The 14116-nt window shown below is 30.9% G+C and overlaps 1 protein-coding gene across 2 annotated transcripts; it reads left to right on the top strand.

Moving 5' to 3' along the window:
- On the top strand, nt 1–12847 carry LOC103828969 (precursor of CEP14-like). 2 transcript variants are annotated; one of them, XM_033275722.1, is made up of 3 exons: nt 1–4247; nt 4413–4514; nt 4621–12847. In XM_033275722.1, the coding sequence occupies exon 3, from the start codon at nt 12283–12285 to the stop codon at nt 12601–12603; it is 321 nt and encodes a 106-aa protein (XP_033131613.1). In that variant the 5' UTR covers nt 1–4247; nt 4413–4514; nt 4621–12282; the 3' UTR covers nt 12604–12847. The 2 variants fall into 2 exon arrangements, with proteins under 2 accessions (XP_033131613.1, XP_009102864.1); XM_009104616.3 differs by having other exon boundaries at nt 1–4514.
- Nucleotides 12848–14116: the final 1269 nt, after the last annotated feature.

Genomic DNA, 14116 nt, shown 5'->3' with positions numbered 1-14116 from the left:
TATATAAGATATATAAAATAATTTCTATATATAATGTTCATTCCGCGCAAGGCGCGGATCTTAACCTAGTCTTTATTAATTGTAAACCTTTCCCCTCAACCAGAGACTGAATTTTGTTTACTACTTCCATGAAAAATGCACATGCACGTACCATTAGTAATTATTATCAATCCATTTGAGCAAATGATGCGACGATAGAACAAAACAAAAAACTGAAAACATTATTTTGTTTTAATTAACAGAAATCAAATATTGACAACACATATATATATTTGACCAAAAAGGAAGACAACACATATATGCTCAAGAAAAAACTAGTGTTTTGATTTTCTTTTCATATTTTTTAATCAGCCAACACTCGTACGTATTTAACCAGAAGAACAACAAAATACTTGAAAAACTTTTGAGACAAAACGAATACTATGAGGCACCAAAAATACTTTATGTCTGAATTCAGATACCTTAGCCACTGACATCGATCATCCATTCAGTCCCCATTTTGCTCACCAAAAGCCCCACTCATGTTTTCTCTTCCTCTATTTTTGTCCCATTTTCATAAGAAAATTTTGGGTCTAAGAAACATTTTTGTTTAAAACACTGTGATATTTCATGTTAGGTTAATGATATCCGAATTAAATATATAGATGTCATCTTCTCCTCCCGCTATTTGATAAACTTTCAGATTAGTGTTATACAGTAGTAAAGGGTACAAAAGAAAACCTTATTACAAGTAAAGTCAGCAAATGCAACAGTGAGACACCGTTCCGGGCTCTTGGTCGTCGAGGAAAATTGTGTCACCAACTCTTATTATACTACACATAGATTGCAACCGAAGTCGGCTATCTTTTTCACTATTTGGAAACATGTTCTCATTTTCTAAGACAAACGGGGGTATAAAACTATTTATCACATTTCTTTAATAGGGCACTATATTTGATAGCTGTATGATATTAGATTAGACCACATAAATTATAATATCTGGGAAGCAATTATTGTCGGCAGCCCATAACTTGTTTGCTTGATTCACCTTTTTATTATGTACTAGGGCCGGGCCGCCCTACGGGCGGGAAGTTATAATAAAAGTGATTTTATAATAATTTATGAAGTAATTTAAAATTATGATAGATTAAAAAATATTATAAACGAAAAAATAATGAAAGACTTATGAGATCATTATAATTATTTTTTGTTTTGAATTATAATGACAGTAAATTTCACTATTCTCTGATAAATAACATTATATTTTTAATATTTATTTTAATTCAAATGTTTTGTTTTATAATATTCTTAATTAAACTAACTTATTTAAGGTTTTTTTTTGCGAATATGACTCAAAACTTGAAGTTATTCCTAAAGTAATTCATGCTTCTTTTTTTTTTGTGATGTAATTGTATATTCCCTTTGTATGTATGTTTTGTTAAGAGAAGTATATGTTTATGGTTTTGAGAATTTTAGGGTGTCGAAAGATTATTTATATTTGAGTTAAAATGTTTTAATGAGGAGGTTCATTGAATGATTTAATGTGATAGTCAATGAGGATGCATGAATCCAACCGACTTCCATAACAGTTCCAAAATTCAACCAAGGGTAGAAGAAGTAGAATCGAACAGTCAAATACGACGCCTTCCAACTGATCTTGATCGGAATTCAGCGTGGTCGGTGCAGCAAATCTTCATTGGCCGTATGTTTGAACCGGAGTTGTTAAAACGCAGCAGATATGTCTTTCGTTCGTCGACATTATTTTTGGAGAAGAAGTCGTCTCATGTGGGACCCTCTCATGTGTTACTCTACGGCCCAGAAACCCAATTATGTTAAGCCCAAAACACTGATCTGAAATATTTATTAACAAAAAGAGAAAAGCACATTAATAAATGTGATTAAGTGAAACAGTGAGTATCATCCAACCCGGACACGTGTTGACCTGTCAGGAACCGACTTTATGATGTGGCAAAGCAGGAGTGAGGCGAACATATTTATATATATATAGATTAGTAAATTAAAATTTTATTTAACCTATGATTCAATTTTTTTTTGAACAACAACCTATGATTCAACTATATCAAGATTCTGGCCCCCTAAAAGACTTTTTGATACTTTATATAATAGCTAGGGTCGGTCCGCGCTACGCGCAGAATATGGTTTAAACGTGTTATATATAATTATATTATTATATATTTTCATTGCGTGTGTGTTTATGTTAGCATTTGCAAAAATAATGTATAAATAATAACGTTATGTTTTTAAGAATGTTTGGGTGTGGAAAAATTATATATACTCAGATTTATTATTGATTTTGATGGTTGTGTCTATAATAAGAGGTTGCGGAATATATCATATTATATAGGTTGGATGAAGTTTACGTGGTCTTCTGATTGTATGTTTTTATAAGGCTGAATCAATTATTGATTGGTCAAACTTGATTTGCTATATTTTGGAATCTGAAGAATGAGCTTGTAGTTTTTATGCTTATTATTTGTATGAATGGCATGGGCTGCAGAGAGTTGCATTTCGTAACAATTATGTATATTTTGTGTTAGTTTTTGTCTGTTTGTTTATAATCATTTTTTTCAATATCCCGATTAAGTTGATTTATTTATAAAATTTTGTTCAAACTGAAATTGATTTTTTTTTTATGAAAAGCAATGGAGACACTGACTGTGAAGAGATTAGCATAGCAAAACTAATCAAAATTTAAAACAATGAAGTGGAAAAGTGTAAAAAGAAAATGTGTCTATGGTTATACATGATAAACTATCTTCAAGAACTTCTCCAATTTTGCTTGAAATATAAACATTCAGTGCATCTACTTTCAAGATCATTGAGCTTGCAACTTCTTGGTGGTATCATGAGGATTATATTTGTACTATAAGACTTCCTCCTCATGATAGGAACAGCATCGTTTGATTTATCTCCAGCACTTGTCCGCTCTGGATTGTTGGTTTGCCACTTTTTTTTTTAACACTGATTTATTATGATCTTACAATTATGATATAGGAAATATTACATAGACGATTCGACAACCGACAATACTACCTGCCTTATGAAGACCTACGCCTAACTGCAGCACCTGAACCGTCCTATGAAGATCCACGCCTGACCAGATTTACTTGCACCATGTTGAAGATCTCTTGCAAGCCTTTCCTTTGTAGTGTCTGCATAATTGGTTAATAAACCGCTCTCTCCGGGACTTGAAACCTGGATTTCCTGTAATCTGCAATAAATTGCATAGTCTGGAATTCGAACCCCAGACCTGGGTGTAGAAGCCTTTAAACCTTAACCAATAGGCTACGGTGCTTCCACAAAGAAAGTTACCTTTAGCATATTGGTTGGTGGCAGAGAGCTTGAGATGTTTTAGGCCTTGTTGGGCTTGTTCGACGCAAAATATTGCTTGATTCCTCCAATATAATGCACTTCACCATTTTCATGGTTGAAGCAAACTTCCATCTCTTTCTATATATAAAATCTTGTTATTTTGTGATTATAAATAATCTAAAAAACACGGCTGGGCTTTTATATTACTTTCAATTTTTATATATCTAAATGAATAAAGGTTACAATATTTTATATTTATTTTGAATTTATTTATATATTAATATAATTAATTAAAAAAAAAAACTGGTGAAAACTGTTTTAAATTTTATAGAAATTCATATTCATTTTTAATATTTAGTATATAGACTTATAAAAAAAAGATGTTGTATATATATATTATTACATAAAATATAAGTTTAGAATGGTGAAGTATCAAATTTTGCTCTTTTTTGATGATTTAGTGCAACATAAAATATAAGTTTAGAATGGTGAAGTATCAAATTTTGCTCTTTTTTTACGATTTGGCTGGACTATATGTATAGATGTCAAATACAAATTTTAGAGAAAAATAAATATCTAAGTGGGAGAAATTTTATCAAAGAAAATAGGTGATAAATAGTAAAAAGTATTTTCTCTTCTTACCGTTAGTCTCAAATCAATCGTTGAACTTTTATATTGTTGAAACCTGATATTTTTTGTTTACCAAATTTGTATCTTTTTAAGTTTTTATACATTGGATCTATTTAAATATGTATTCTTGGCCCATCTAAGTTACAGAAGTCCATCGAACAATAATAAACCTAATATGTAATTAAACTAACCCACCATTAAATAGAAAAAAACCCTAGATTAAACATTATAGTCTGCGGTATTGAATCTTTTTCTTTCTCAGCCGCACAAAACAACATCTCCTATGCTCGCCGTCATACATCTCTGTAATATCTTCTCACTGTTATGCTTTTCTTCTCTACACAAAACCTAGATCCTCTGTAACCTTCTCTTCTTGCCGTTTTCTAAAATCTCAAAAATTTGCTAAAGCCTTGTAGCCCTTGTTTGTCTTCCTTCAATCATAAAAAGTTGTTGTATCTTCTGATTTTGAGGTGGAGGAATAACGTCATGCTCATGCTCGTTGAGGAAGTGCTGAGAGATGTGAGATAACTTTGAAGATGATGCTAAAGGGATGAATCCTTACTTATTTATAGGTGAGAATGACCGCCTGAATGAACAATAAGAATCAGTGAATGCAAGATCGTGGTTTTAGAGGCCATTAATGATAATCAATTCGATTTGTAACTGTTGGAGGTGAAGAACAGAGACCGAAACGACATGAACAGAGACGGCTTGGAAGTTACTGTCAAAGCGCCGGACCAACATGCAATTTCAGAGACGGCCTAGCATTTGGTTGGATAGCGGCCCAGAGAGAATTATCCATATTAGAGTGTCTCGTGGAAGCCCATTTTTAAAAGACACAGTAGAGTGGATGCAATAAAAACGCATGGAAACGGTGAGTTTTGTATGTTGGGACAGGTGTCACGTTCACAGAGCTTGACTTTTTGAGCTGGCTGCTGAGGTGGCGCGTCCAGGAGAGAGATAACTCTACTTTATATATAAAGATATCTTGTAACAGAGTATGCGATAAGTTGTGTACAACATGATCAAACACGTCGTCTTTCGTATTTTAGAAATTATAAGTCAAATAATATTCATCTGACAAAGATAAATTCGTTTACATGTCAATTAGTACAAGCTTCTTGTACTCAGTTTCAAAATTTAAATTAAATCTTATATTAACGAGAATAATTGTCGCACAAGTCAATTCGACTATTTACTGCTTTGTCAAAGCCTGAACCAAATATTGTTCCGTCTAATAAATCGATAAAGACAAGTTTTACCCAAAAAAGTTCTGATGTGGGGGTTATGCTTGAGAAATGATACTCTTATTTTTTATGACAAAAAAATGATACTCTTACAATAGACAGTATAAAGGTAATAAAGATTGGCATCGCCTACATAGATTTCCTGTAGCTGGAATTTTGTGATGCATAAGTACTGAAAAAGTGATGACCGGTGGTTGGTAATTGAATAATTTATCTTGTAGACTCTTTTATATATTTTTTGCTAACTTTAGATGTCTGGCCGAAATTTAAATAATTATTCAGAAGATAGATATTAATGAATAACTTAATCTTTAATTTCTAAATAAAATTTGAGACATGGTTTCATGTCGTCTGATCAAACAAATGGCAATTAGTTTCTAGTAAGAATCGAATCCATGAGATTCTTTCATATATTTGAAAAATAATTAAAATCAATATGGGATAGTCGCTAGTTAAAACAAGTTTTATACCTTTTTGTCAAGTATGGAATTCTTAACGGCAATTACTAGATAGGACATAGATATCAAACATCAACATTAGTTTTTAAACATTTCTATGATCTCAAGTAATAGTTTGTTTTATTCTTTTTCATCATTCGAATTTCATTTTAAACTATCATATATAAATTGTATTTTGTGATAATATTGTAGTTCGGTATAGACGTGTATACATCATCTCTTGTGTGTGCTACTAGTTTAACACATATTATGTGTATGCATGTATTACATACAAAGAGATTAAATTTAAATGTGTACATAACGGAGCATGAAGTAGAGGATGCATGGGACCGGACGTGTTCATGAAAAGGCGGAACGCGCCAATGTTTCTCTGTTGATCGGCAACACCAGAACATGCCCATGTCACCCGCTCTTTTTTTTTGTCATTCTTCACTTCCGTTTCTTCCTCTATTTCAAATTTGATGATTACACCAAAAAAAAAAAATTTTGATGAAAACATGTTCATCTTCTTCTTTCTTTTTCTCTTAAAAAGGACCTACCACTTAATGGTATTGGACGTCACAGATATTTACCTACATCCACCGGAGAAAACATTAGTAATTTAACTAAGCAGTGGTAGCTTGATGATGAAAAAAGCATTGGATGGAGAAATACATAAATTCGTCGGTCCTTTGATTGGTTTTTAAGTTTAGCTCTTAATATTTGTTGTTTATCCAGTAGTAAGAATTTTGCCCTATATAAAGCTTTTGTATTTTTTCGTTATTATGCAGTTTTGATTGGTTACAGAAAGTAATTTGTAAATGAGATTTATAGCACCGAAAAGCGTATTTCAGATTTTAAATAACTTTTGACTTTTTTTTAACGCTGAATAATTATGCTATTACAAACTATGAGAAATATTACAGATGATTCTACAGTATTTAGTTTATGAGGATTCACGCCTGATTATATTATCTGAGCCACCATATGGGATCCACAGTTGATGATACTCTTTGTGTCTTGATGCATATCTCTTTTATACATTTTTTCTCTTAATATTTCTTGGTGTAGAAATATTAATGAACATTTATTTAAATCACTGGACCAATGAGACTTCTACAAACAACTTTTGATTAAGAACTAAAGAAAAATACTCAAACTCTAGAAATTTCTACTCGATCATTGTTTCTTTTGAAAAATTGAGTAGTCTCTGATCCATGTATGTACCAAGTCAATAAAAAGTGTTTTTAATTTGTAAATATTGAAAAAGTTGGGTTGGCTGAAAACATGTATACTGTTTTAAATCATTTTGAAAATTAAATCTAAAAATTACTTGGTTCATTTTTTTGAACTAAAAAAAAGAATCAAGTAATTTTTTTCTTATTTGATTCCAGAGAATTTTCAACACTTTTTAAGGAAAACCAATAATTTAAATTTCTTGAATTCAAATTTGTTTTTCTGATTTCAATGAGAATTTCTATGTAGCATGTTCTAAATTTCAAGCAAAAGTTGTTTGAAATTAGTCAAATGGCTTACAAGTCGACATGCTTATATGAGGATGAAGAATTATTTAGATATAAATAATACAATAAATATATAGATAGAAATTAAACATATAAATATAAAGAATACAATAAACATTTTGGTTCAATAAAAATATAGATAGAAATTATAGAAGTATGTAATATTTGTTTGGTAAAATACTGTTGTCATTACATAAGGTAAATGCATACGTGGAGCTGGAGCGGCGGATGCCCATTTTGGAGTCTTAGAGCATCATTATCTCTAAAATCCACTTTGGATTATTTAAATTTTTTTTCTGTTTTAACAAAAAATTAAAAAGAAAATTAATTGCAGACCGTTACGTGTCAGTGAGACCTGCAAACAGTACAAAAAAACTCTCAACAACCGGATCTTATTTGATGACTATTGTAACCGGTTTTTAACAAAAAAGGGAGACCCACGTGCTAAGAAACCGATTTGGGATCTGCGATAATTGTGCCCTTACGTACTGTCCATGCTCTTGACTTTCCTCTGCATCCACGCGTTTATGTTTAGCTTATTAATATCGTGAAAGGGGCTGGGCACGGGAATATCTGGGTATTTAGAGATATTTGTAATTTGTTTATATATTACGGATATCAAATTTTTCGATTTTTTTGCTCTAGAAAAATATAGATATCCGAAAAACCAAATATCCTAAAAATATGTAGATAGTTGCGGATATCTACAAAATACTTACGGATATATCATTTCGTTTTAGTTAATACAAATAATCTAGAAAAAAATCAAACTAAATTTGCTCTTTAAAATATTATATATGACATATAAAATAAAAAATAAAAATATAGTGAAACTATAAGTTTGTAAATTTTAAAAGGAAAATTTTCATGTTTACCACATTGTTGGTATCATTATTTATGTTTACCATCACTAAAGATATATTTTCAAAAATATCTTCTTCATTAAGAGTCAAAAGACTCTTATAACTTTGCTCTCTATATATACAATAAATAACTATTTAAAAAATAAAAAAAAAATTTTATGTTATCAAATTATACTTTTTGAGATTCGAACTTTTTTATAAAAAAATAAATTTTGAATTTTTATCAAAATCCAAAAATTATTTTTGAAAAAATAATTAGACTTTTTAAATATTTATTTATATAATTATTATAATCCAAATCTCTACATTCCAAAAATCCTAACTCATCCATCAACTCTAAAATCTAAGTCTAGATTAGTTACTTCTAGGGTTATAAATATCATTTTTCTTCTTTAAAAATGAGGGTAAAAATGGTTAAGTAAAACATGAAAAGTGGTATCATGAATGTGGTATTTTTTTGGTAATTTCTCATTTTAAAATTAGTTATAAGAAAGACAAATTTAAGAAAAGTTATAAATATCATAAAAATTTCTTTTCTTTTTTTGTGTTTAATACCCTTTTAAGTAATAATGTGAATATAATTTATTAAATCATATGTTAAAATAAAAATTATATAAGCTTATACATTTAAACAATATATATGTATTTATATAGCTGGCGGAGTGGAGTAGATATCATGTTATTAAAACCAGAGCGGAACAAATATCTGGTTATGAAAATCTTAGTATTTGTGAATTGTTTCATTTTTAACAGATATTTATTTTTAGTATTTAATTTGTTCTAAGACTTTACGGATATCCAGATTTTTCGGATTCAATAAAAGAAAATAACGGATCGAATCAAATTTAACGGATAAAATTCTTAACCCTAATCATGAACACGGTTCAGCTTGGCATACTTCCAAAGATAAAACAGTGACTAATGTTGACAATGTTTGGATATATAATAAAACAAAATAAAAATTCTAATTATTTTTCGATTATAATAAATTTTGCAAAAAATAAATTTACAATTTCACATGGTTAAAAATAGATAAAAGCATAGTGTTTTGACCATTTTAATGAAAATAATTATCAGAAAATAATTTCTTTTCTTTTATTTTGGTATATTATTTTTAAAAAATTACAAAATTATCAAAATTATCTATCTCTCTGTATTTACTATTAGCATTTAACAGTTTTCACCAAATTTATATAAAAAATTTTGAAACTTTTTTCCAAAAACTTAATTTTCAAAAAAAAAAAAAAAAAAAAACTTTTTTCCAAAAAATTAACAGTTATTCAAAAATTGAAAATTATGAAAATTGCTATAACTTTTTATTTACAAATAATATTTCCGGTTTTCTTGAAGATATATGTGATTAAATATCTTATAAAAGCTAGCTTGTATTTTTTTTTTTTTTTTACAATTGTAACAATTTGTGTATATTATCGCATTACCACGAACACGTAATGATTAGTGCAATATGTATGTGTGAAAAAAAGTATATGATAAACAACATCTTTTAAGAAAAAAAGTCCAAAAATTGAGAAACTGATTTCACTTTCTTAGTAGAAATTGATTTCACTTGTCATAACTCAAACTATAGAAAAAGAAGACTCCAAAATAAAAAGAATGAACCCAAAAATGTGAAACTTGTGAGCCTAACATTTGGCGGTCGCGTGATGACCGCCGTTGAAAATGGTGGCCGGCGGCTTCTATATTTTGAAACACATAAACTTCAACAACACCAAACTCCACCCACGTGTTACATCGTATCTAATACCTATCCCAAGAGATATAATCAGCCTACCTAACTAATTAACTAAATTAATATAATAGTATTAAATTGATTAACTTGATTCACTACGCACATAGGACTCAGCTTGATTCACTAAAGATTATGAGAAATTTACTCTCAGAGACACATTCCAAGTTATGAATTACTCTTATAGACACTTTGACCCAAATAGACACTTTCTCTTAGTAAATTGTCATAACTACCCCTTATCTATGTAAAGAATAACTATTGGATAAGTGTCTAACTAGATCGTAAACCAAGAAACTGAACCAACCGATTTTCTCATTTTCATTATAACGATTAGAAAACTAGTGAGGAAAATAAAAAAATTTCGAAATATAATAAAATCTTTTTCACTTTTGTAAGACAGATCCCCTTTTCAAAATCGATTACCCCCAGATATGAACCCTAATTTTGGCTCTTTACCAACTTCTACTAAAACTACAGATCGATCCGAACCCTAATCCACTTTCTCAAATTCGACATCTCCATCACTTTGTTGAAGCTTTATGTCTCCACCTCTAGCTTTTGTTCGATCTGAAACTGTTCCGCCAACTCTTCATACTCGACCATTGGTGAGTCACACCATGAATTCAGAAACTCCAATCCATTCTCAATCATAACTCTATGTTCCTAATTTCATAGATATATCTAACAGATTCATATATGGAAAGTTAATTTCTTGTCTGATTTTTTATCTTGGTTCATGAGGGTAAAAACAGTGGTGGAGGTGGCTACTCGAGAGGAGGAGGTGGTGGTGGATGCCGTTGTGGTGGATGTGGATACAGAGGTGGAAGACGTGAGGATGAAGAGCTGGTGGTGATTATGGATGCCGTGATGGTGGATGCTATGGTGGTGGATGTTGATACGGAGGTGGAAGACGTGAGGAGGAGGATGTGGTGGTGGATGCCGTGGCTGTGGATGCTGTTGTGGTGGATGTGGATACGAAGGTGGAAGATGCGAGGAGGAGGAAGTGGTGGTGGATGCCGTGTTGGTGGATGTTGTGGTGGTGGATGTGAATATGAGGTGGAAGACATGAGGTGGAAAAGGTGGTGGTAGATATGGTGTCCACAGAAAATTTTGTAACATTTTCACGTCCACATAAACTGTGTCCACAGAAGTGTGTTCGACCACTGAATTGTGTCCACAGAAAAGCTTAATCGTTGTTTCATGATAATGATGAATGATGAATGATTTTATAGAGAAATTTTACTAAATGACGAATTAGATCCATAATTCATTGATTCACAAAAAAATTTCTTCTTTATTCAATTTATAAATATCTAAATCGAGTATACAAGAAGTTAATAAACAATTCTCATTTTTTTCTTAGACAGACAAAGAAGGCAATTATTTTCTATAACATTCGATAAAATCATGTTATCAACGCTTCTCTTGTCTACCAATTTGTTTGTCCACATATATGGTGTCCACAAATTGTCTACGAGAAACCTTGTCCATGAGAATTCGTCCACAAAAACTCGCCCACAAATCAACACATCTCCGGATCGTTGGATTTGCTTTCTTCAAAATGATCTGACGTTCATGATATATTCTCATAAACTCATATATCTAACTTTTTGTTTTATTGCTTTATCCTTTATTGCAATTATAAGGTAACTGGTTCTTTTTCGGTTTGCTTCCTTAAAATAAATATATTTCTCTTTAGTAATAATCAAGGTTATTTCCGTCTCAATAAAGACAGCTGGCAGGAAAAAGTGTGTCAAAATTGCTTTGTGTCTTATAGAGTAAACAAAACTCACAATGTGTCTTTTTATGTAAGTCTCTCAAAGATTATTCTGATTACTGCATACTTGATTAAACAATCTTTGTAATCTCGTTCATGACTTATCCCTTTCTTGTCAAGTCAAACTTATCTTCTTCGTTTCTTTCTTTTCTTTTAGTTTCATTTGATCTTTGACTTGGGCCTCCTTGCAAACTAAATACCTTTCACATTTTGGAATAACAAGTTTTTGATAATGTGTATCTTTCTGCAATTAATAATTTCACTTTTCTTCAGGCTGCTGTCTAAAATTTCCTAAATTCATTTTTCATATACAACTAAAATTGCCAAGAATCTTCTTAAGTGTGTACATAACTTTGGAACGTTTGATTTGCGTTCCTCGATTCATTTTTCCAAATTACTATATAAATGAAATTTCATTGGAAAAAAAAAATTTCATGGAAAACATATTTTTTGAAAATTCTAACCAAGTCATACTAATTTGCTATGCATGCATGTGGTAGAGTCTCACTTTAGATTTCTATTTAAAAAAAAACAAGCCCAAAAGACAAATAGGGATTCCACCAATTCATTAATGAGTCACCTTTTGTCAACATTCTTAAATAGGAACTTTCCTTCTCTCTCTCTATTATATCAACTATATATACATCATACTTCATGCTTTCATATCAACCTTAAGGCTAAGAATTTTATTGAATTCATCTCTCACTACTATTTCTCAGAATCTGATATATCAAAAGCTTTTCATGGCCGTACGTTTAGTGACGATCTGGCTTTTCATAGTCTTAGCCGTCATCATCGTGGCCTCGCCGTCGCCTGTTGTTTCAAGAAAGCTGTTGGAGATGAAGAAACAAGAGAACTTGACGGTGAGAGAGGAAGAAAAGAGTCACATGCCTCACGTGACCAAAACCACTACCCTAACTGCTCTGCCAAAGGGAAAAATCCCAAACTCGACGCCGAGCAAAAAGGGTCATGCCGCCGTCTCCACCGTGAAACTCCGATCTCGACATCTCTCCACCGTTAGCCGGTTTCTTCAATCCGTTCCCAGTCCCGGTGTTGGTCATTGATAGTCTCCGTTAGATTCCTACTTCATTTTTCAAAAAGTTCAGTACATTCTTTTCTCCTAACTATCATAATACGAAATTTCCATGAGACTTTACAAATTGTTTTGTTTTATTTTCGTTTAAAAGTACATTTATTCAGGTATCCAAATTTTCCTTGTGTAAATTAGTAAAAGTTTATTGTTTTCAATATCACACGGGGTTTTAACATCCCATCTTGTAATTAATTAATGAATGTTACTTCACTTTTCTTCAAGCTGTCTTTTATTGGCCAAGATTAGCGATTCTTATTCAGTAGACGTAATTAGTAAATTTAACATTTATATGCAGCCACGGTCTTGAAAGAGGCAATTCGGCTATAAATTTATAATACAAATGAGAGATCTCAACTTACAAAAATATCAAAATATCTCAACTTACAAAAATATCAATATCGCATGGTTCTTGTGGCTATTGATATTTTTGTAAGTCTAGAAACTGTAAGTGTTTTCACAATTGTTTGAAACCAAGTTGAGTTTATGGACTGTTTTCACAATTGTTTGAAAACAAGTTGAGTTTATGGACTGTATTGAATCCAACGTCACTATAAATGTTCGCACATTTTCCCCAAACTCAGTGAATCCTTCTCTTATTGAGGTCAGAACTCCACCAAAACATTGCAATCGCTTTAGTAATCTTTGAAAAGGCTAGTAAGAAGTTAGACATGATGTAAATTGAGAAGGTCAATGCAACTAATTTGATTAACATGTTATAATCGTGGACCGAATGTTTTAGGGATTGGACGTTGTTAACTGGAGAACCTTTACCGATGGTCGTTAAACTTTTTATTTATTTCCGTGTTACTGAAAGCAGTAGTATGAAGGGGCGTATCTAGGAGAGTTTTTAGTCGGGGGCATTAATTTTAAGTTTCCGTTTATGCATCGTACATTTGGAACATGACAGAGTGAGATTTCAAATTTGATTTGTAAGAAAAAATATTCAAATTTGTTTTGCTATCTAATTATATGTTTATTTTGATTTGAAAATGTTTTCAATTTTTAATTATAAAGGTTGAGGAGAGTATTAATTCCTGATATACTGTAAGAAATAATTAAAGAAAATGTAAAAACAAAAATATCCATCAACCAAAAAATCAATCAACTCCACACCCAAGTTTAGTGTTTTAAGCAATGTTTTTAAACCCGATCCGGACACTGAACCGGACGACTTACCGGATCGTTGGATCACTGGATCGACCGCGGATAAACCGCGGGTTAATAAATAAATTAATTTTATTATATAATAATATATTAGCTATGAAAATAAATATATAAAAACTAAAGTTTTAATATTTTCTAAATATTTTTTAAAACATAAAATAATAGTTTGGATATGTATATACTTTATGTTTAAAAAGTATTTAACAAATATTTAACTTTAGTTTTTATATTTTTATTTTCATTTGACATGCAAAATATCAAAAAGATAGTTTAGACTATTTAAAATTTTCAGTAACAAAGTAAGAGTTATGACATTTAAG

This window comes from Brassica rapa, chromosome A07 (genome assembly GCF_000309985.2).
Source record: "Brassica rapa cultivar Chiifu-401-42 chromosome A07, CAAS_Brap_v3.01, whole genome shotgun sequence".
Lineage (NCBI taxonomy): Eukaryota > Viridiplantae > Streptophyta > Magnoliopsida > Brassicales > Brassicaceae > Brassica > Brassica rapa.
This window is presented reverse-complemented; position numbering and strand designations above follow the sequence as displayed.

What these genes read in the sequence shown, in the direction of transcription:
- LOC103828969 (XM_033275722.1), top strand. Translation starts at nt 12,283, where the DNA reads ATGGCCGTACGTTTAGTGACGATCTGGCTTTTCATAGTCTTAGCCGTC.